Consider the following 23,641-nt stretch of genomic DNA (forward strand, 5'->3'; position numbering starts at 1 on the left):
GTTACAGCAGAGTTGTCTTGGGAGACTTGGGTTTGGATTCCTTCTCCCACCATGGGTTATTGCGGGGGTGTAGAACATTTTTTTTTATCCTATTGTATTTTGTGTTAGCCTCAGACCACCTCTATGACCTACGATTCCCTTCATCTCCTTAGCATGGCAAATGGGAAAGGACTGTGGGAGTTGTTGGCCAAAATATCTAGATGACCAATGTTTCCCTATTCCTTGGCTAATGAGTGGGCAGCTTTTTTTGCAAACTTGAGACTGGGTTATCTCCGTAGTTTTAAGTTAACCCCCTCCTCTCTTTTCCCACCCTATTTAGGTTTGCTGTGGCCGCTATATTAATCAGCACATGTTAGCTCACAATTCAGAATCGGGGCATCCACTGGTGCTCAGCTTTGCAGACCTCTCTGCCTGGTGCTATGAGTGCCAAGCCTATGTCCACCACCCGGTGAGTTGCAGAGTGGTTTGGTCTTTCTTTTTTCATACCAGCACCTTTCCCAGAGATATGTGTCCTTGGAATTGCTTAATTATCAGGATGAGATTCAGTGTGGCTGTGTGCCTTTGAATTTCTTGTTGACAATAGTGATTTAGTTACATCTGTATCATATCTTTCCTCTTACAAGGCCAAAGTTTCATCTCACAAGCCCTCTTCTCTACTTTACCCTTCCAACAATCCTATGAAGTGTATCAGATTGGGGGCATTCACACTACAAAAATAATCTGGGATGAATCTGGATTATTTCTTGATGTTCACACTTGCCTCGAATGCACTTTGGGCAGGAGTGCCTACCAAAAAATCCACTTAACCCAGGATATTTGATATCATTTTTTTCCAATGGGTTTTCCTGAAAGATCTGAATCAATCTGCATCTTCGGCAGTGTGAATATGCTAGCGAATCGCTTCGGATTGCTCTGTATCATTCAGGGGAATGGAGGCAGCTCCATTTTATCCCAGAACAATGGCATGTATGAGTAACACAAGGGTTAAAATGACTCAGAGAGATTTGGTAACACAAAACGTAATGAGAACAACAATCCCAATATGTGTCAGTGCAGCGATCCACATCTCCTTGGGACAGAAAACTAATTGTGAATGCCCCCAGTGTGACTGACCCAGAGCTGCCCAGTGAATTTCATAGCTCTGTTGGGACTTCAGTCTTGATCTTCCAAGTCCCTGCCCAGTACTCTAATGACTGTGCTGGAATGGCTCTCCAGAGTTCCCAGAAGGGAGTTGTGCATTGGTCTTCAGACCCATCAGTCAACACTGATGATACAGAGGCATCATAGCTTTCAAGTCAGACTTGGATTTGGGTGTACGTGGTGGGAGGAACCTGTACGGCCCCTAGCAGCTGCCTTGTCTGTGAGTGTTATGGAAACTGGCCCTAGGAAAGTTTTCTGCCCTAATACCCTTTCATTAACATATCTAGTTTTCCATTGAACTGTCATATATCTAGTGACTGCTTATACCTTAATTGTGGTGTGCTTATGATGCTCATGGACCCATATTTGGGGTGTTCCGGTTTCCAGGGGTCTACACCAGTAGTATATGGTTATGCTTCTTTCTATCCCATTTTGTTACGAGCTCTGATAGATTTCCTTTAAGGGAAACCAGTCTTTGACCAAAATACATTCTTCTGTGACTAATTTAAGGAAAAAAACAACAACACCTAAATTGAGTGGGTTTTTTTTAAAAAAATCAAAGCCAGCTGTTGAATACAAGGGGTAGGGGAAGACTATAGTGGAAGGACATATAATGACAGAGAAACAGGATTTGAACTCTAGCCTTTTCTGCTGCTCTCTAACTGGCTTCCATGTTGCTACCTAGTTTCCATTTTGTTAATGGTTTGGCTGCATTTAGTCCCACAACAGGACATACCAGGTAGAGAGTCGGGGTTTGGATTATGCAGATGAGGCTTGATGTGGTGTGTGTGTTTTTTTCCTTCAGACTCTCTTTGAAGCCAAGAGCCTGGCTCACAAAATGAAGTTCGGAGTGGACATGGCTGCACCTTCCTAATGTGACTCCATTTGGTGGGAGGAGCTAATAATAACGAATGCAGCACAATCTACCATCATTTGACCTCAACAGAATTGAACCTGATGCTTAAAAGGGCTCTTGATGTGCCAAAAATAGCCAGTGATCATCAATGCAATACTACCAGCAGCCATGAATCAAACACCAGCAACCTCACTGCTTCCACTAGGACAAAGAATATTCTCTTCTAGTGCATTCCATGACAGGGTACAACCAAATCAGACAGCGCTGGGAGTAGTTCTTTGCTTCTGGTCAGAATTGGTTTGCTCTTCTCAGTGCTAAGAAAGCACCAGTGTCATTTTTCCACCTTAGGAGGATGGGGTGAATCTTTGACTGCTCCATTTCATGTATCTGATCATATGGCACAGCATTTTTGTCCCCACTCCCAAACTGGTATATGTTTCACTGAGTTACGTTGCTCATCATTTCATTCTCAGCTGGGGAAAGCCCATGCTGAATTTGCATGGAGGGGGGAATATATATTAGTTTTTTTCTCTCCCCCCCCCCCCCCCAAGATCTCCTCAGAAATGTTCTGTAACTAGTTGAGACAAACGTTTGTTTTGTGCAGTTGGATTCCTTTGGCTACAAGAGGTTCGTATCCAGAAAGCTTGAAACAGAAGCTTCTGGTTGGAGTCCATGCTCCTTTAAATGGGTGTGGAGTGGGATGGGAAAGTTTCCTAGGTATATACATATATATTGGATGGCAATCTTTGGGATTTTTTAAAATTCAAATCCCTCCTGTTACCAGTTCCTGCATGTGGGAGCACAGTGGTCCCTGATGTTAGAAAGGAGTTTTCTCTCAATTATAAGGATAGGGTATGATCTGTAAAACGGCAGCCGGCTGTTCTTCCTGACCTTGAGAAGGGCTTGGATCATGATTCTAAGGCTGAATGCTCACCTTTTCCTCTCTTGTATATTGGTGTGGGGACTCTTGCTCTCCAGATATTTTGAATTACAAGTATCATAATCCCTTGACCATATCCCTTGGGGCTTCTGGAAGCTGAAGTTCAAAATAGTTGGAGCAGTAGTTCTTCAAACTTTGGTCGGCTAGATGTTTTTAGAATTCAGCTTCCAGAATCTTTGACCATTGTCCAAGCTGCTTTGCAGCTTGGACAATGGTCAAAGATTCTGGGAGCTGAAATATAAAAATATCTGGAGGACCAAAGTCTGAGAACTACTGAGAGGGCCAAAGAATCTCCCACCCCTTCTGTATATGGATTCAAAACCTGTGGGCAAATGAATAAGTGTAGCTGATCTTATGTGAGGCAAGGTGACTGAATCACATAAGTGAAATAGCTCTTTGCAATTGATGGCACAGATATGGGATGGGGCTATTTAAAGTTCCCAGAAGCTGTTTTTCTCCCACATAGAATTCCCTCTATCATTTGGGTAATGCAATTTTGATAAGAAAGGAGAGGCCATGATGCAAAAATGTTTGTGGGAAATTCTTGGCAGTGTTTCAAGACTGGCTTTTCTAATGGGGGACCCATATTGGAAAGTAAACGGAGAAGAGGATGGTATTGGTGTCTAGCCACTGTGTTTTCCCATGGCATCCCCTGACTGCTTCCAGAAATGGTGGATATAGAATGCCTTGCAGTTCCTAGGCAGTGGGAGATTCTGGACCAGCACAGATTTTCTTTTTTCCTATCACGTCTCTTGGGACCAGTAAAACAACTGAATAGGAAATGAAGAGGAGGCAAAAGTGATAACACCCCTACTATTGCAAGAGGAACAGAGAACGTTGAGTTGAAGATGGAGCCGGGTGTTGAGGTGGGAGGGGTGGATTAATGCCCATCAAGCATCTCTTCTGCCAGGGCCGGCCCTGGTGGATTTTGAGATGTATGGATATGGTGAGTTAAATTTGTGCCGTGGTATAAAAACAGAGTGAGGGAGAGGTGGTTCCATTATAGCCTGCCCCAAATCCTTTGCATATGTTTCTCTGCTTGATTTTGTAATCTTTCTAATTATTCCAAATAAAGTGTTTCTGTGAATGGAGCCACTATTTGTCTGTTTCAGATGTTGGAAAGTTGGGAGACGAAAATGCTCACATGTCATCCTAGGTCAGGTCTGAGGGGCATTTTGGGTATTTTCCCATCACCCCTAAATTGCCACTTCCTCCACATAGGATTACACAACCAATATTCTGTGGGTCAGCCGTATGAGATGCATGCAGTCAAGAAGGGCATTTAAAAAAGCCGGGATGGGAGGAAGATCCAAGATGGACACCATGGAGGTGGTAGCTCTGTTGGGACTGCTACAATTTGTCAGATTTTATGCTACCTTTTGGGTGTTAAATACCCTATAATTTTAGTCTTTTACAATCCTCTGTTTACAGTTTCATAGCTCCAACCTTCATGCTACACCTCTGCTGTCCATGTGAATGAGTAGCAGACTCTTTGTTGTTATTAAATACCATCGACAAATGTTGACCCTCTGAATGAGAGATCTTGGGTTGGAACAACTGCTGAAACTAGGACTATACCTAAACCTGGGAGTGACCCTCATTCTGTTGTAGCATACAGGCCCATCAGTCTGCTGAACCAGGATTATAAAATACTGCTTATATTTGCCTCACATCTGAATTCTTTATTGCTGAATATAGACACCCTGATCAACAAAGCTGTATACCTCAAAGAAATATTGCAATTGTCACATGCAGAGCTTTGAATATTATAGTAAGCCCTTGGTATCCACAGGGGTTTGGTTCCAGGACCCCTGGTGGATAACAAAATCCATGGACGCTCAAGTCCCATTAAATACAATGGCATAGCAAAATGGTGCCTCTTGTATAAAACGGAAAATCAAGGTGTGCTATTTGGAATTTATACTTATTTAAAATATTTTCAAGCCATGAATGCTTGAAAATAAAAAATGCGTGGATAAGGAGGGCCAACTGCATCCATATTATGTATCCCCTCCCCATTCCCTTCTCCTTTTGTGTCGTGTCTTTTTAGATTGTAAGCCTGAGGGCAGGGAACCGTCTATTATCCCCTCTGTTGTAAGCCACTGGATTCCCAGTGATTGGGCGGCATATAAATAAATATTATTATTATTATTATTATTATTATTATTATTATTATTATTATATTCAGTGTTGCTCTCACTTGATGCCCTTAAGGCTTTTGATATGGTAGAATGGCCCTATCTTATATTGTTGTTGTTGTATGCTTTCAAGTTGTTTCCAACTTATGGTGACCCTAAGGCAAACCTATAATGGAATTTTCTTGGGAAGTTTCTTCAGAGGGGGTTGCCATTGCCATCTTCTGAGGCTGAGACAGTGTGACTTGCTCAAGGTTACCAGTGGGTTTATATGGTCAAGATGGGATTTGAACCCTGGTCTCCAGAATCATAGTCCAGCACTCAAACCACTACACTATGTTGGGTCTCCCTATCTAATGGTAATACGGAAAAAATAAATAAAAATTGGAACCAAGTTTATTTAATTAATTAATCATCTTCATTATCAGTCCTCTGCATCAGTTTGCACAAATAGAGCCCATTTTATCATGCACCTGCTGATGACTTTCGGACCATTCCCATTCAATATCTTTGAGTGTCAGCTGTCACAATGTCTCACACTGATCTGCGTCCCTTCTCCTACTTGCCACCTTTGTCCTCAGCTTATTTCCATTGCTGCAAACTGTGTTCAAAGTGGGGAAAGTAGTTTGCATTCAACTCAGCAGAGAGGAGAGGACAGGAGGAGGAAGGGGGTGTTCTCACTAGGTGAAACCCCGCGTTCCGAATCGAATCCAAGGAGTGGCGTTCCTATTAGGATCCGATTTAAACCTAGAACGGTTCTAGAGCAACCCGCAATCGTCTCCACTACAAATCGAATTGTAGAGCGGAATAAAATTTTGATTCGAGCTTTCCTCATTTAACACGTGTTAAAAAAACACTAGGGTCTGACCTACATTTTTCCATTGATTCGATTTAGGAACCGGAGCATTTAAATAGGAACGACAGCCTTTGAAAGCGTTAGATGAATGGGAGGAGCGGAGTGCGATGGGGCTGTCCTTGGGGGAGTTGCCCTTTCTGTCCCCATCCGTCTGGCTGTCGCCATTTTTGCTTCCCTCACCCCTTTGTCCGCTGTGGTCTTTCAATAAGAGATAAGGATTATTTTTATTTTTTATTTTAATGGTTTACAGGCGCTTAATCTCTTCAGCTCTTTAAACACCTGAAGTCCCGGCTGCTCAAGGCTTCCCCCGGTGGATTACAACCTCCCCTCTGTGTGGGGAGAGCCCATTTCTAACGGAGGAGAGGCAGGGAAGGGATGGCTCCTCGCGAGGAGACATTCCCTGCCCGCTTGGGCACTGATCTCGCCAAGACAGGGAAGGGAAGGCTCCTCGCGAGGAGACATTCCCTGCCCGCTTGGGCACTGATCTCGCCAAGACAGGGAAGGGAAGGCTCCTCGCGAGGAGGCATCTGATCTCACCCAGGCAAGGAAGGGCTCTGATCAATGGGGGGGGGGGGGAATAGAGCCTTTCTCCCTCCATTTCTCAAATGGAATCTGCCTTCTCCTCCAACCCTGGAAAGAGAATCTTTGGGAAGAGTGCTCCCTCCCTGCTTTTCCAGCAGCCTCCTTCATTGATCTCTGGGCTCTCTGAAGGGATTCTCCCATAGTTCCTCTGGAAAGAGCTTCGCTTTTTGCCAGCAGCCTCCTTCATTATCTCTGTGCTCTCTGAAGGGATTTTCCCTGGCTGTCTTGGGAGAAAGGATGCTGCCCTCCAAATCCTATCCCATAGTTCCTCTGGAAAGAGCTTCGCTTTTTGCCAGCAGCCTCCTTCATTATCTCTGTGCTCTCTGAAGGGATTCTCCCTGGCTGTCAATGAAATGGAAACGATGCCAAAAGGTAAATCGCTTCCAAATATTCCGGATTAACGTTACGTCATTCTGACGTACTATTGATTGACAGCTCCAAATAAGGTATGGAGGAGAAGAATCGCTTTATTTAAACACCGATTTCATGCCAAGTAGGAACGCTTGCAGGTAAAAACTTCGATTTAAACAAACAGATGGGAACGATGAACAAAGCGAATCGGATAGCGGGATAAGAACAGTGTTATGTTGAATCGATTTTATTAAAAACGTTGTATTTTAAATCGTTTCAAATCTTAAGTGGGAACAACCCGCTTGAATCTGGCCATATGTCAGAAATGGGTTGAAAGCACAAAACAACAAAACACAAACAGAAGACTCTGCTGCCCCCTACTGGAAGTTTTCCTTCTCTGCAGTCTTATTTGCAGGAGGCTTGCATCCTGAAGATGTGAATTTGGGAGATAAGACCATTTTTCTTTCCCCCTGTGTTCTTTCCCTTTCTGGCCATTTCTTTTTCACTGTTGACCCTTTCTCTCCTTGCTTTAGCAAGATTGCAAATGATTTCTCACTTGCAATTGTGGATCCTCTGCATCCTCCCATGTGGGAGGCAAGAAAGGCAGCGAGCAGCAGGTGCACTGAGCCAAGCGACCTATAGCTTCCCATTCCAGCATCACTGCAGCTCTCACTAGGCGACAGAGCGAGGCAAGAGAACAAGGCGAAGGATTGTGGCTGGGCGTGTGGCCAAGAGGCTGCTTCTGTCTTCCCCTGCTAGAAGAATATGTCTTAAAAAGATCAGTCTGTGGAAAGAGAAGGATGGGGTAAGGAAGCAGCTTCTCCCTTCCTCCACATTCTAAACTGAAAAAGAAGAGATTCAGTCGGAAGGAGGGAAGGAAGGAAGGAAAAAAGAAGCTCTCTCTGCCTCTTCCACTAGCTCCTCTAGAATTGTATAGGAATTGCAGATGAAGGAAGCCTAGCAACCTACATCCCCGAGAGAATGTCTGGATGCAAAGGAAAGAGCGCCTGTTCCATCTCCTAATAGTCACAGAAGAACCGTAGCTACTGGAGCAGAGGAATGAAGAAATCTCTCATGGGAGGAATGTTGTCACCAGCTGAAAAGGAACCGAAAAGGTTTATTGATTTAATCAGAGGAAGAAGGCCTCCAATAGCAGGATTCTAGTGTCTTAGGGGACATAGCAGTCTGGATTCTAGTGTCTCAGGGGGCATAGCCATCTGGACTTCCATCTCTGGAAAGAGGGAGGCTGAACTATTATTCCCAGGAGGAGCAAAGGAAGGTGGTGAGCCCTGCCAAAGAGACGTAGGCCATGTTGGCTGCTCGAGAAGCAGCGGCGCTCTACCAGACAGATTTTGTGCGCAATGCCAGGGCAGTGGGTGCCCTCTGGGCTGGCTGTACCCTCTGTTTTGGCATCCTTGAGGTGGTGGTGCTGATCCAGCCAGCCTGGGTGCAGACAGCAACCCTCACCTACCAGTTGCCCCCTTCAGGGGTGCTCTCTGACCCCAGCGTGAGCGCCGTGGGATCCTTTGGCCTCTACCAAGTCTGCACAGAGCGGGACAATGTCCTCCAGTGTGAGGGGTCCCTGGTCACCCTGACGCCCATCCCGTCCTTCAAAGCAGCTGCTGTCTTTGTCCTGATGGCCCTGGTGCTGGTGATGGGTAGCGTGGCTTCCTTGGGGCTCTTCTGGTTCTGCAGCCCTGGCACTGTCTACAAAGTGTGCGCCTGGCAGCAGCTCTCGGCAGGTGAGAGTGGAAGAGACCCTTCATGGGGGAACAAAGGTCTCCTGGGGTAATGCTGGTGGGTGCAGGAGAGAAGGGGCAAATTTGGGCCATCTAAGAACACAGACAGGTCAAAAAAGCACAGGGAGTCAGGGAGCAATAATATGGTAGGGACTCAAGACCTCTACAACCCACTCACTGTGGCCATGTGCTGGTATCATATTTAAAAAAACAAGCCACAAGGCTGCCATACATTGGGAGTCAGTCCAACATGAATATCTGTTGAAGGTGGAAGCATGTTTCATTCTCAGTTGGTGGAACTAACAGGAATTTCCTCACTTCACCTGGGAATATTGTGATTGTTTTTCACTTGCTCCATTGAGAGCAAAACCGGTCCTCTAACCCCTGACTGAAGCTTGGCTTTCACCATCAGAGAGCTTGAAATGGAAGGCAACCTCCCCTGAGGAACTTGGGAGGTGGGAATAGAAAAAACTCCTCCCTCATATCCCACCCAGCACCATGTTGAATATTCTGGTAATGTGTTGTTGTTGTTGTTGTTCTGGCTTATGGCAACCCTAAGGCAGTATGTGTCTTTATTTAAAGATTTTATCATGGGGTTTTCTGGAAGTGAGAGTGTGTGGACGTTATCAGACAAGGGGAATCGGAAGTATAATCCAATGGCAATCTGAACGCAATCATGGGGTTTAACGTTATTGCGTGATAGACTACCACACGCAAATTCGGGCAATGGGAAGTCAGTCCGAATGCAATCCTGGGGTTTCACGTTATTGCATGAGAGGTGATCACACGCAAATTTGGGCAATGGCATGCTATTTTTGGGCAATGGGAAGTCAGTTCAAACGCAATTTGAATTCACGTAAATTCACTAAACTAGTAAATTCAGGTAAATGCATTCTGGCCCCACTTTCCTTTCATTCAAAATTAAGAGAAATTCCTCACATGTGATAACATCCTGTGATTCATCCAAGTTCACCCATTGGATTTCCATAGGTGAGCAGGGAATCAAACCCTGATCTCCAGAGTCATATGCTCAAACTACTACATCACGCTGTCCCTCAATTCTCCTGATGTTTCATGGCATTTAGTATTTATCTAATGCATTAGAATGGTCTTAAAACCAACACTCCATATATATGGCCCCATGCTAATCTTTACACCAACCCATTTTAAACTAGACCCATTTAATTTCCATGTAACATTGCAAGTCTCAGTAATTTCAGTTAGCCTGATGCAGGAGTATTTCCCGACGCACTGTGTCTCTTTAGTGAGTGATGCTGTTGCAGAGCTGGAAGTTACTTTTATAGAGAATCGATCAGAATTACATGCTGAAACCGTCTATGACTGAACTGGTCCAAGAGCATTATCCTCATTATCCTACTGCATAATTATGGATGGCTTCACCATGTCTTTACATTCATCCTTCTTAAAAGTTAAAAGCTTTCTAAGCTCTCAACAGTTTTACCTTTATGTATCAAAATACTTTGGATCACAGTGGGACTTGTCATTGTATATAGCAGCCTGGGATCCCCAGATGTGTTGGACTCTGATCCTAATCATCCCTGGCCAACATGGCCAAGAAACGTGCTGGCTAGGGATGATGGAAAATGAAGTCCAACACATTGGAGAGTTGAGACAGAGTGCTACACAGGAAGGGGTGGTATATTTTCTTCTCTTCAGTAGCACTAGCAGAGAACTCCAGGCTTGGTTCAAGATTTTGAAGCCTTTGGGCAGTGTGACCTCAGTGGTTACAGCCGAGCCGTAAACTGAAAGATGTAGTGTATACCAACTAATAATCCCATTAGATTCCATTTGACCTTGTTGAATATTGTGAGAATGATGGCAGTCTTATATCAGCCAACTTTCTATTGGTCTTAAGGCCCTTTTTTTTACCACCTAGTCATGTTGGCCGTATAGCAAAGTACAATAACACCCCAAATCCACACAACACCAATACCTTTATTGGGCTACCAAAATGCACCGGCAAAGGTGTTAAAAATCATACAGGAGAAAGGAAGATATGACGATGTTAACTGTCTACCTCTCAGGTAGAATGTAGGCCCGTGACTAACATTTTTCTCCTGTATGGTTTTTAACATCTTTGCCTGATGAAGAAGCCAGTGGAGCTTCAAAAGCTTGCATCATGTATTTCGTAACTTTTGGTTGGCCCAATAAAGATACATCTGTTTTGTGAATTTTGGATGTTATTGTACTTTGTTCTATGGCCTGCATGGCTACCCTAGAAATGTTTTCTAGAAAATATAATGGCACTCTCTGCCGATGTGTATATTTTAAGAGGACATATAGATGGGTAGATTATAAAGACTGGGAAAAGTCTGAAGTAAACTAACATCCAAGTGCCCAGAACCAACCCTACCATTATGCAGCGAGGCAACTGCTTCTGGCGAAAGATACTGAAGTGCACCCTATTAACTGTCCCTCTTCACTGGAGATAACAGCTGTGTGTGAAAACCCCACAATAGCCTTAGGGTCGCCATAAGATGGAAATGACTTGAAGGCACACAACAACAGCAAAACAGTATGCAATCTGCCCTATCCCCCCCCCCCCCCCATCCCCAAACTCACTCTGTCTCAAGCCTGGCGACGGACACTGTTCCATTGCTAGTGTTAAAGTAAGATCAATAAAGTAAGGTCAGGTCTGTCAAGTTTTTTATGTGGACTGGAGATGAAAGGCCCCTTTTATCATTTGCCTTAGGCAAAAAAAAAAAAAATGTTTTGTCACACTGAAGCCCCCAACATGGCTACAGCAAGGCTGTTGTTATTGTTATCTGCCTTCAAGTTGTTTCTGACTTATGGCAACTCTAAGGCAAACCTATCACTGGGTTTTCGTGGCATGTTTTGTTCAGAGGAGGCTTGCTATTGCTTTCCCTTGAGCCTGAGAGAGTGTGACTTGCCCAGGATCACCAACAGGTTTCATGGCTGAGCTGGGAATCAAACGCTGATCACCCTAGTCATAGCCCAACTATGCTATGCTGGCCCCCTGCAGAACTAACTTTAACATTGCAAAGGGAGCCCCGAGGAGTGACTCTGCCAGTACAAGTGTGAGTCTTTATTTTGTTGTCATTGTGTACCTTCAAGTTGTTGCCAACTTATAACAAGCCTATTATGGGGTTTTCCTGGCAAGTTTCTTCAGAGTGAGCCTACCATTGCCATCCTGGAGCCCTGGTGGTGCAGTGGTTAAATGCTGATCCTGCAGCCACAAGGTTGTGGGTTCAATCCCAGGCAGGGCTCCAAAGTTCACTCAGCCTTCAAGCGTTTCGTAGGTTGGTAAAATGAGTACCCAGCTTGTTGGGGGCAATTAGTTTACAGATTGTAAATCACTTAAGAGAGTGCTACATGCACTATTAAGCGGTATAGAAATGTACATGCTATTGCTATCCTCTGAGGCTGAGCGAGTTTGACTTGCCCCAGAGGGTTTACATGGCTGAGTGGAGATTTGAATCCTGGTTTCAAGTCATAGCCCAATGGTCAAACCACTACACCATTTTTACTTAGGGATGACCATTTTATTCTCTCTTTCTCTCTCTCTTTCCCTCCTCCCTCCCTGTGTTTTTCTCCCAGCGACTTGCCAGGCCCTTGGCTGCTTGGTTTTCCCCGACGGCTGGGGAGCCCCGGAGGTGAGGGCACTTTGTGGGCCTCGGGCGAGGAGCTACACCTTGGGCACCTGCAGCATACACTGGGCCTTTACTCTTGCTTTGCTTGGCATCGCCGATGCCCTGGTCCTAGCTACCCTGGCTTTTGTGCTGGGAAACCGACAGGATGCTCTTCTCCCCGAAGGCTATGCGCCACCCCCAGAGGGGAGAGGTAAGCCACTGCAGGAGTGTGCAAGTGTGCACACACTTCTTCTTCTTCTTCTTCTTCTTCTTCTTCTTCTTCTTCTTCTTCTTGGCAACAAAGAAGAAAGGGACTCATCTAGGCTTCAGCTTGGAGCAGACACATTAAAAGCAGGGCTGGCAGCTGTCTTAATGGTTGCTTAGCAATGACCAATGAAACACAACAAAGGCACAAATGGAATAAGCGAAGATGGAGGCTAGATGCACTCTGAGGCAGGGAGGGGGGAAAAAAAGCAAAGAAAGACATTATTTATAGTATGTTTAAAGCCCACCCCTCCCAAAACTATACAAATAATAGAGTTGCCAGAGTGAAACTGGAGAAGGCTCCCCTGCTTGTAATGGTTGTGCTGAAGAAGAGGAAATGTCAGCAGGTGTTGCTTTTCACCTGCTTGTATCACAAGCGACAGCTACTGAAGTTCCCGCTTCTACACAATCATTAAGGATGCAGGATCCCAGTGGCATTGCTGGGGGTGGTGTCACCTGCATCTTTGGCTGGCCACTTCAGAGTCTCTCTGATGATGCCAGGTGCAGTTTCAGGTGAAATGTCAGGAATAAATTCTTCCAGAATGCAGCCACACTGCTCGAAAAACCCACAGAAAGCTATTGATGGCAGACATGAAAACCTTTGACTTCACATTCAACATGGGGAGAATAAGGAAGGAGCGGGGAGGGGTGGCATATGGAGAAGTGGCAGCAGGCAAGGAGAAGCACTTGCTATTCGCCTTCCCCCTTCTGGCCAGCTTGCCACCCTCCTCGTCCCACCCGTGCTGCCTGGCATACCCCACAGTTGCCCCACTCCTCCAGCCAGGGTGCCTCTGCCATATCTGCCACTGTAGCCACTGGCAGGGATGTGGTGTTGCTGCCACCCAGCAGTCCCTTCCCACAATAACTCCATCCTTGGCAGCATCCAGATCTCTGCCACTGCCACCACCACCACTTTCTTCTTCTTCTCTGCCATCTTGGGTTCTGTAGCCCAAGGCAGCAGAGAAACATGAATGGTAGAAGGTGGCAATAAGCTGCTGCTGCTGGAAAGGCAGAAAAGGGAGGTGATGGCAGCAGGAAGGAAAGGTGTCCGTGGCTACCTCTGGTGTCACTGCTACTGGCACCTCAGTTTTTCTGGTCCAGCCAACAGCCCTGACAGACTTGGGAGTGACTGCCAGGTGCCAGCAGCCCCCTCTGCTATGGATGATAAGTGACAACCCCCTCTGAGATGTCACCCAGTGCAGTCCACACTCCCCGCACCCCCTTGTGACGCCCCTGCAGGAAGCCTCTGCAGTTTTCATTCTGGCAATGCTGATAAATAACTATCCCCCTTCAAATAATAGACCCCCCTTTTCAAAACTGGATTTTGTCCCATATAACAAAATCCAACTGGGCAAAAATCCAGTTGGATAAATTTTGCCCATATTACTTATTTTGTACCATTTCTGTTAATCACAAAGATGGTAAGAAGTACAGTATTCATAATGTATGACTTGTACTAGAGTTTAATGGATTTGAGTACATGTCAAGGCTAGACACAAGAATTGTGGTTTCAACATTCTAGTCTAAATTACCCATTTGCTCCTCCTGAGATTTGTTGTGGAACCAAGCATGTCCTGCCTCAGGAATCTGCATATTCGTGACAGATGAGGCTATGTTTCATAGACTTCCAGTTCACTTCACATAATGTTTCTAAAATGTGAGTCTCTAAAATGTATACAATTGAAAAATACGCACAGAGACAGTTTCAGTAAATGAGCCACATATGTAGAAGATGCTTTAGGAGAAGGGCATCAATTACCCATTTTGTGCCTCCTGAGATTTGTTGTGGAACCAAGCATGCCTTGCCTCAGAAATTTGTATATTTGTGACAGATGAGGCTATGTTTCATAGACTTGCAGTACACTTCGTGTCATATTTTAAAAATGTGAGTCACTAAAAATGGGTATAATTGAAAATGATGCATGACAGCTTCAGTAAATGAGCCAAACATGTAGAAGATAAGATGCTTTAGAAGGGCATAAATAATTAGATACATACAGAAAATGTGTACCTATTTTCATGTGGGCAGGAGCAAACTTTTGCAACCTGATACAAGGAACAGCTTGAAAAGGAATTCAGGGGGGATTTGAAAGTGTAATTAATTAATTAATTAATTAATTAATTAATATATTGAGACCATGTCACTATCCAGGGCTTGACCCTAGTCATAAAACCTATTTACTCTGAGAGCAAAGGCCACCATCTTGGTTCCAGCGTGATGCATAGCTTGGCTTGATCACATAATACCTATTTTGCCTCTGACCTTGACAGGCCTTATGTAAGATATGTGTCAGCATCTCAAACTTTGCATTGGCACACAGCATTCTCAAGTAGCTACTAGGGACTTAGCATCATGCAGGAGCCATGCCTATGCTAGGGCCTTTTAAAAAAGCAGCCATTGCTGTAATCACTACTACCATAAAATATCCCATAGTGGCACATGTCAGGGCAAATTGTGGACAATCAAAATGGCATCACCGTGGGCTGATTCAAAGCACTGTACTTGCTGATGCCATGATCAAGCCCCATCAAAGTAGGAGAGAGCCGACGAGAAGCCACTTTTCTTTGAGACTGCCTCAGATACGTAGAAAGCCCTGCTGGTCAGTTCCGTTTTGGGGAGGTCACATTGAATGACTAATCCAGATATAATAATTCAGAGCAGAGACTTTTATGTGATGATCAGTCAAAAGTCTGTGTGGGCACAGGCTACATCTGTACTGCAAAAATAATACAGTGCCACAAATCTTAACTTTCCATAGCATTATTTCCACAGTGTAGATATAGCCAAAGACATGATACCACAATTAGCACCAAACACGGGCGAACTTTTTTTTATTCTCAGTGTAAATTTGGGGAAAAGAGCAAAACAAAACAAAACAAAAAACCCAAGGCAGATGGGAAAAGTAAGGACAGAAAAAGGAAAGCCTATCACAGAAATGGAGAACCCACAGCTGTCCAGTTGTCTGGGATTTCAGCTCCCCAACCGGTATGGCAAACAATACAGGATTATAAGTGTTGTGGGCTAAAACATTTGGAGAGGTAAGAGTTCCCCATTCCTGGACTGGTATGTTTTGATTTCCAAATCAGAAACCTCTTTTAGCAGCTTCACCACAGTAGAAATAAATCGACAGTACAGTAACATAAAAAATCCACAAAATAGTGATACCAAAGTGCACAAATTGGTTGGCCCAATAAAGATATTGGTGTTTTGTGGATTTTTGATGTTTTGGCCAGCAGATTGTCTGCAAGCAACATTACCCTTCAGAATTCAAAGATATAGCCGTGTTAGTCTGTGGAATCATTATGTAGAAAGATCTTGTAGCACCATTGAGACTAACTGAAAGAAAGAAATTGGCAGAGTGAGCTTTCGTAGACCTCAGTCTGCTTCCACCCTTCAGATGTTACATGCAGAGAATACATTTTGGGGGAACTGAAGAAGCTCCTGTGTGGCTAACTGCCCACATCTCCTCCTGCACAGTCTTCTTTCACACTTGTAACCCTAAAGTGGGAAAGACCGAATTATTTTTAATAGTATGTAGGAACTTTAAAAAGAGAGAGAGAGAGAGAGATTGGCAGTGCTTCGGTTTTGACTCAGTTGTGGACAAAGCCAGCCCTGCCATGGCAGCAAAGTAAAGTAACCCAGTCATGAAATAGATGATGGCTGAAAATGGTATCTGGGTATTTCTAAAAGCAGGCTGCTCTTAGCAGGGAAAGGGAGATTTTTAGTGCCACTTCAAGTAGTAAAATGGTTCCAATCCTGATTACAGAACACAATACACCAAATAAAGACCAGTGTTTTAGCATGTCTGTTTTACTATTCCTTCTTTTCCCCCCTTCAATGTATGTACACAGGTGTTACCTCGGCATTGACTCCCGATTGATTCGTTTCCTGTGATGAAATTTGCCTTCTAGCCTTCAGAATGGAATAGACATTCATTTGCCAAACAAGGCCCTGGTCTTGCAGTTGCAATAAATATATTTTTGATAATAATAATACTCTTGTGTGTTATTAATAACTTATATAGCTGTTTTAATATGCCTATAAGTAACTGTCATAGCTGTTTTAGTATGTTTTAACTTATATTATTCTTGTTTATCGTCACCAGAACCACCTAAGGCAGTGGTTTCCAAACTTTGGGTTCCCCAGATGTATTAGACATCAGCTCCCAGAATTCCTGACTGTTGGCCAGACTGGCTAGGGCATCTGGGAATTGAAGTCCAAAACATCTGGAGGACCAAAGTTTGGGAAACACTTATCTAAAGCAAGTCATTACCGTTCCTGTTTTAAAGACAGGATATGTCAGAGTTGGAAGAAGAGTGTGGGTTGCCCAAAGCTATCCAGTAAAATTCCAAGGTGATAGCAGCACTTGAATGTTACAGGCAGCTCAGTCTGGGAGAACAAAACGGAAGCTAGTACTCAGCCTTACAGTAAGAGGCTTATCACACTGGAAAAGAAAGATGAAGCAGAGTGGGAGAGTACCGGCTTTCTCCATGCCTCTCCGCATGCCCTTGGTACACTTATGTTTTCCTTCTAGAGGGAAAAAGTCAGAAAAGCATGCCTTTTGTCAAAGGGATTTTTACAGGGCGACAAAAGGCACGCTTTTACAATTGTTTCCCTTGAGAAGAGAACAGAAATGCTACTACATCATGCGGAGGGGCATGGAAAAAGTCTGTACTTTCTTGCTCTGTTTCGGATTCCTTTTCTCATGCAATAAGGCTCTCTGAGTGAGGTGTAGTATAGATAGTTTGGTCATCAGTTCTCTAGTGTTCCATTCCAGAACTTCCTTTTGTTCCATTCATCCATTGTGTTTATGTGTGTAAATAAATAAAAATACACATACACATAAAGAAACAGAGGCGGTGTGTGTGTGTGTGTGTGTGTGTGTGTGTGTGTGTGTGCATATGTGAAAATTCAGAATCACTTTGCCTATGAACAGGAATGCCAATACGGTCTGTTAGAACAAGGCATGTAAAGATGAGACCAGTGAGACCGCAGCTACATTAAAATATCCAAGGGGACTTTTTTTTATTCATTTATTCATCACACCAAAACTCTGGCCACAAGCATGATCAAACATGGCAACAACTCCGCAGGGGGTGCATATGTATTTGTATGTGCCAAATAGGGGGGAACACAACGGGGCCTTACAAACCAGACAAAAACAAGCAGGTGGAGACTGGGGGAGAAGAGGTGAGAGACAGGAGTGATGTCATGGGAATATTAAGGCAGAAGGAAGATTTGGAGGCTCCAACTTTATTTGAGCCATTTTATTTTTAAAGGGCCAAGAAACGCAGGCTGGTAGTACCCAGACCTGGGTTTGGAGTGGTGGCAAGGAAGGGCTGCTCACTGTTACAATACAGCCATTTAGCTGAACTGGAGCTTTCTGACTGGAGGGTCAGAAAGTCAGTGTGGCAAAAAGCTGCCCCCCCCAACTATAACTGGGAAGGCAACCCCAGCCCAAGGCTTTTGCCTTCCTCCCCAGTACTTGAGGGGTCACAAGGCAGAACAAAGGCAGGAAAAAAAACACTGGGGTCACTTACAGTCCATTGACATTCAGAGACTGGCAGAGAGAAGGGGGCAGTGGTGACCTCCCCTCCCCATGTTTTTCCTGCAGAGGACAATTCCTGCTATTCAGGAATATATTGAAGCCTCTGACTTCCTCCAGCTACACCTCTCCTCCCTCCAACTCCTTCCCCTTCTGTCTGCTTGACCCGTTGCAGTTGGGATTCCCCTGCCACTTCCCCACCTAGCCGCTTGACCCTCAGAAGATTGGGGGGCTCTGGGAGATCTCCATCAAAGATGGCACGGCGCAGGCGCCTGGGGGACACTGGGAAGCGCTGCGGGGTCAGGTTGCTCCCTCTTGACAGGATTCTGCCAATCAGGTATCTGAAAAAGACAGAAAAAGAGAACTCAGGAGTCCGCCAGCCGGCCTGGTCCCTAGTCCCAACTCACCCAGACTTTGGGCTGTAGCTAAGAAGAGATTTTGGCTCCTAAACTTACCTGTCACTTTCCTCCCAACAGCTGGATAACAGAATTTATCATTCCTAATTATACGCTTAGATGGGCTAAATACCCTAAAGGCACCAGATCCTCCTCTGATCTTGGAAGCTAAGCACAGTCAGCTCTGGTTAATACTTGGATGAGAGACCACCAACAAATACCAGATACTGTGGGCTATATTTCAGAAAAAGGAATTACCTAAGAAAATCCTATGAAATTCATGGGCTTGCCATAAGTCTACAGGTGATTTAAAGGCACCTACACACAAAGGCACCAGATCCTGTCTGATCTTGGAAGCTAAGCATAGTCACATCTGTTTAGTGTTTGGATGGGAGACCATCAACAAATACCAAGTACTGCAGGCTATATTTCAAAGGAAGGAACTGGCAAATCCACCTCTGAATATTCCTTGTCTAAGGAATATGAAATTCATGGGGTCACAGTAAGTTGACCGTGCCTTGAAGGCACATACACACATGTTGTATAAGCATACACTTGCCTTACTTGGAAAGGGAGGGAAAGAGATGTAGTCCTTCAGATGTAGTTTTGTGAGATATTTAGCTTTCTTTGTCAGAGTGCTCTGGTGGCACACCAAACTACAAATCACAGGATTCCATAGGATGGAGTCATGACAGTTAAAGTGGTGTCAAAATGCATGAATTCTGCAGTGTGGCAGCAGCCTCAGGGAGTTGCCATAAGTAAAAAGGAAACAGCAAAAACCTAAATACTTATATTAATCTCATCCTTCTGTTCCTTGATAGTTCTTTAATCCAATGGTTTGTCTTCTGTAAATTGAAACAGTCTGGCCTTTTTTACTTATTTCTCCCTCCTTCTGCAATTCCTGTACTTCTTTTAAAATATCTCTCCCAAATTATGGGATCCTCCAGAGCAGTATGGAGATGACATTTTTACTTGATTTTTTAAAAAAGTATATATTACAAAGAAAGGGGGAAAGGGAAAAGAGGGGGAAAGGGTGGGAATCCAGGGTACATAAATGTGAGGTAGGGCATTCACATGGTAGATAGTATGGGATTGGGCTGCAGAAGAAAGGAGTGGTATTCATGGAAGCCTCTTCTGGATGAGACAACCTTCTGTCAACCAAAGGGCACTTTTTGATAAAAACTCATGTCTAATATATTGCTAAATTATTCTTTTAACTGTTAGTAAAATGATCAAATGCCAAATACCTACCTAATGAGGACATTTACTCCTTACTAAGCAATTAGAGCCTGTAGTATACAATAAAATATTCAAGAAGTTTCCCTTTTAAATGACAGCTGCAAATTCATAGATGTACCTGCAATATCTCTGAGAGAATCTGGGCCCTGAATCATCTGGCATGGCAGTGATGATCCCCAGGGCTCAGACTTTCTGAGGAGCCCTTGAGATTTTTCAAAAAAGGGTTTTGAGCCTACATTTTGTAACTTGGAAAATCTGTCCCACATTCTCAAATGAGGCAATGGGCTGGACTGGGGAGGAGAAAACTGTGTTAACCCTCAAATATCCTAGAACCATGACTATCCAATTATTAGACTGAGGCTGCATCTGCACTGCAGAAATAATCCAGGTTGATATTACTTTAATTGCCATGGCTCCATGCTATAGAATTCTGGTAATAGTAATTTGTTGTGGCACCAGAGCTCTCTGACAGAGAAGGCTAAATGTCTCACAAAACTACAAATCCCAGCGTTCTATAGCATTGACCCATGGCAGTTAAAACGGTGTCAAACTGCATTGTTTCTGCAGTGGGAATGCAGCCTGAATCCTAAAGAATTGGATAATTACTTATTATTTTACCCCTTTAAAGTTTATATATTATATATATTAAAAAGTGCAGTGATGAAATAGTCCTTGTTGATCACTACCACTAGAAGTAGTAGTGGTCACGACAATGGTGGTGGTGGGATGGGGGTACCATTTCAGATGAAAGTTTGCATGTCTGCATGAGCTCCTCGTGCAAAAGAAACTCCCCCAAATACAAAAAAATACCTGACAGGGCAAAGGTGAAGCAGAACCCTTGGCCCTGAGATACTAGTTTCTTCCATGAGGGGAGGAGAAGTAGATGTTTTTAAAATAGATATCAAACATGCAAAATGTCACACATGTCTCCTGAAGTTTATACTCCAGGAGAAACCATTACTATTCAATAATAATGAAAATGTGAATGGCATCCAAATTTCTTATCAATCATTTCCATGATATGACCCGTAAAGTCCCCCTCTTCTGTCTCTCTCTGTGTGTCATATTTATATTTATATTTAATTAAGTATGAAAATAGCCTGATTTTATGCCCTGGAGAAGGATATGTGGAACACTCTGCACATGTTCAGAGCTATCTCCTTCTTTATTACTTCCTCTGTTTCACAGCTGAGAAATGGTGTTCAAAACAGCTTCTGATTGCCAAGCCCTACATCTGAGCAAGCCCATAAAGCTTCCCATTTTCAGCTACCTCATCATTTCAGGATCCATCTCTCCAGCGGGTTCTTCTTCCCCTCCCAGCTCTTCTTGGGGTTCAAAACCTCCTTCGGGGACCCAGTAACGATTCGGCAGCGATCTAGGTGGAGAGGAGGCACCCACTAAGCTGGTCTCATCATACTCAGGATACAACTGGGCACCCTTTGCTTCATCCCAAAGCCTTAGCAGGTTGGCCAGGTAGACAGATTCCTGGTCGCGGCGATGCCCATCCTGAAGAAGACGCTGCAAAGCCAAAGCCAAGCGCTCATCTGGCTGGAACTGGTGACCCGGTGGAACTACTGCCCTCTCTAGTGCCTGAGCCAAGCGGTCATCTTGGAGCTGGTTACCAGAGGAAGCCATGGATCGCTCTAATGCTTGGGCGAGGTGCTCTTCCTGCAGCTGACCACCCGGGGACGACATGGCTCTCTCCAGCGCAGCCAGCCGAACTAGATCTGGATAATACACTTCATTAGCCAATGCGGTCTCCACTGCTTCGTAGGGTGTCCCCTGAAGCTCACGTCTCACCCGCCGAGTCCCCCCAGGGAGGTTGTGGTTTAGCCCTCCATGGGAACTGCCTGGGGTGGTAAGAGGCTGTAAGAAACAAGGAAGATTATTTTTTTCAAACAGCAATCATCAAGCGTGGCACGATGGTTCAGGCATTAGACTACAACTCTGGAGCCCAGGGTTCGTTCCCCTGCTCACCCATAAAACCCACTGGGCTACCTTGGGCAAGGCACATGCTCTCAGCCTCAGGGGAAGGCAATGGCAAACCTCCTCTCAACAAATCAATCTTGCCAAGGGAAACCCCATGATAGTAGGGTCGCCATAAGTCAGAAACGACTTGAAGTCACATAACAACAACAATGATCAAGCTGATAGTGAAACAAGGATAATTTATCCATCCTCCCCTTGCTGTTGTTGTCTGCCTTCAAGTCATTTCTGACTTACGGCAACCCTAAAGTGAACCTACTATGGGGTTTTCTTGGCCAGATTTGTTCAGGGTTTTTTTTGCCAGCGCCTTTGTCAGGCAAAATTACAAGAAATTTTGCATTGGGCTTAATTAGAAATCAGCATGAAACAACAATCAGTGTAGTTTAATGTTTCTTACATGTATGCTTTGCTCTGCTGTTGTTTCTGGGGATGGACCCTGTGGGATTTTCTGCCTCAAATATTCTGGCTAGCTTTTGGTACTATGTACCTTGACTTAATATGGGTATTTCAGGAATAAGCGAGAGCCAATGTTTGCATGTTTAACTATGATTCTGGAGACCAAGGTTCAGTTTCCACCTTGGCCATGAAACCCACTGGGTGACCTTGGGCAAGTCACACTCTCTCAGCCTCAGGGGAAGGCAATGGCCAACCTCCTCTGAACAAATTGTGCCACAAAAAGCTCATGATGGCCTTGGGTCACCATAAGTTGGAAATGACTTGAAGGCACACAACAACAACAACAACAACAACAACAACAACAACAACACCTTCTCCAACACCTTTTATTAATCTATTTTTTAAAACTGCTAAGACAAACTTATTTGAAACCTTAACTAACAATACCATTTGGTAATGCAGAATATAAATGACCACATCTGCAAAGCCTCCCACAACAAGCTTTATGGCACTTTGGGGCAAAGTAGTTTGTTGTGTTGCAGGCTTGATGAAGAAGCCAGTGAAGCTCTGGCAGCTTGTAACATGTATTTTTTTACATTTGGGGGACCCAGATTTTGTTAATTTTGGACGTCATTGCACTTTGCTACATGGTCAGCACAGCTACCCCTTGATATGACATGCCTTTCCTTGTTCTCTTTCTTTGTTATAGAACTAGAGCTGTATTTTAACATAAATAAGTAAGTATCCAAGCTAGGACAATACTGCTTGCTCCTACTCCTCTGAAGACCAAGGGTCATCTCCTTGGAAGAGGCATTCCAGATTTTTCTCTTCAATTTCCATCTGGATTTTTCCTCAGACAGGCACGTAGCTGTCTGTAAGAGCAAAAACACAGTAAATGCAATTGTATCTGAGAGACCCAGCGGTTTATAGGAGAAGTCGCAGCAGGCAATTCATCGGAAGATTCATAGAAAACAAATGCCCACAACACAACAGACTATCTTGTCCCTAAAGTGCCAAAAAGCTTCCGGTGGGAGGCTTTGCAGATGTGGTTATTTATATTCTGAATTACCAAATGGTATTATTGGTTAGTGTTTCAAATGACTTTGTCTTCGCAGTTTTTAAAAATAAATAAATCGATAAATGAAAGGTTTTGGAAAAGAGGTTGCATGACTTATTCGTACAATTTGTATGCTATCGTTGATGTTTTCTGGGATGCTTCTTGGGATTAAAGGAAACACAATTACAATTAACGGTGTGCATGTATAACCATACCCAAGAGCCAATGTGGCGTAGTGGTTTGAGTGTTGGACTAGGACTTTGGAGACCAGGGTTCAAATCCCTGCTCAACCATTAAACCCACAGGGTGACCCTAGGCAAGTCACACTCTCTCAGCCTCTGGGGAAGGCAATGGCAAAACCTCCTCTGAACCAACCTTGCCAACAAAACCCCATGGGTCACCATACATAAGAAATGACTTGAAGGCTCACACATACACACATGTACACCCATAGATATCACGGGAAGGTATGGGGTAAATTGGCCTGTGCACACAAACACAAATCGTCTGCCCAACCAGCTCTATATATCCCAGTATGAGCTTCATTT

The 23,641-nt window shown here is 44.2% G+C and overlaps 3 protein-coding genes across 5 annotated transcripts in view; 2 read left to right on the plus strand and 1 right to left on the minus strand.

Annotated features, from left to right (window-relative positions):
* Positions 1-4,027, plus strand: part of HDAC6 (histone deacetylase 6) — a 41,493-nt gene extending 37,466 nt beyond the window's left edge. For all 3 annotated transcript variants that reach the window (XM_089484544.1, XM_089484525.1, XM_089484534.1), the window contains exons 28-29: positions 320-448; positions 1,946-4,027. In XM_089484544.1, the coding sequence (XP_089340670.1) occupies positions 320-448; positions 1,946-2,014 (198 nt within the window). In that variant the 3' untranslated portion in view covers positions 2,015-4,027. The remainder of the gene's footprint in view (positions 1-319; positions 449-1,945) is intronic.
* A 3,296-nt stretch (positions 4,028-7,323) lies between these two features.
* Positions 7,324-16,578, plus strand: LOC149322905 (LHFPL tetraspan subfamily member 3 protein-like). Its single transcript, XM_089484556.1, has 3 exons — positions 7,324-8,602; positions 12,179-12,421; positions 16,327-16,578. Exons 1-3 carry the CDS (start codon positions 8,170-8,172, stop codon positions 16,353-16,355), a joined length of 705 nt encoding a protein of 234 aa, XP_089340682.1. The 5' UTR covers positions 7,324-8,169; the 3' UTR covers positions 16,356-16,578.
* Positions 16,579-17,471: 893 nt separating this feature from the next.
* Positions 17,472-23,641, minus strand: part of PCSK1N (proprotein convertase subtilisin/kexin type 1 inhibitor) — an 11,036-nt gene continuing 4,866 nt past the window's right edge. The window contains exons 2-3 of the mRNA XM_089484568.1: positions 20,925-21,520; positions 17,472-18,361 (exon numbers count right to left, since the gene is read on the minus strand). Coding sequence (XP_089340694.1) covers positions 18,103-18,361; positions 20,925-21,520 — 855 coding nt within the window. The 3' untranslated portion in view covers positions 17,472-18,102. The remainder of the gene's footprint in view (positions 18,362-20,924; positions 21,521-23,641) is intronic.

This window comes from Sceloporus occidentalis, unplaced genomic scaffold (genome assembly GCF_023333645.1).
Source record: "Sceloporus occidentalis isolate IW3139 unplaced genomic scaffold, rSceOcc1.0.p SCAF_1, whole genome shotgun sequence".
NCBI classification, from domain to species: domain Eukaryota; kingdom Metazoa; phylum Chordata; class Lepidosauria; order Squamata; family Phrynosomatidae; genus Sceloporus; species Sceloporus occidentalis.

Coding starts and splice junctions, on each gene's coding strand:
- LOC149322905 (XM_089484556.1), top strand. CDS start 8,170: ATGTTGGCTGCTCGAGAAGCAGCGGCGCTCTACCAGACAGATTTTGTG. Junction 8,603..12,178: donor CTGGCAGCAGCTCTCGGCAG/GTGAGAGTGGAA, acceptor TTTTTCTCCCAG/CGACTTGCCAGGCCCTTGGC. Junction 12,422..16,326: donor GCCACCCCCAGAGGGGAGAG/GTAAGCCACTGC, acceptor GTATGTACACAG/GTGTTACCTCGGCATTGACT.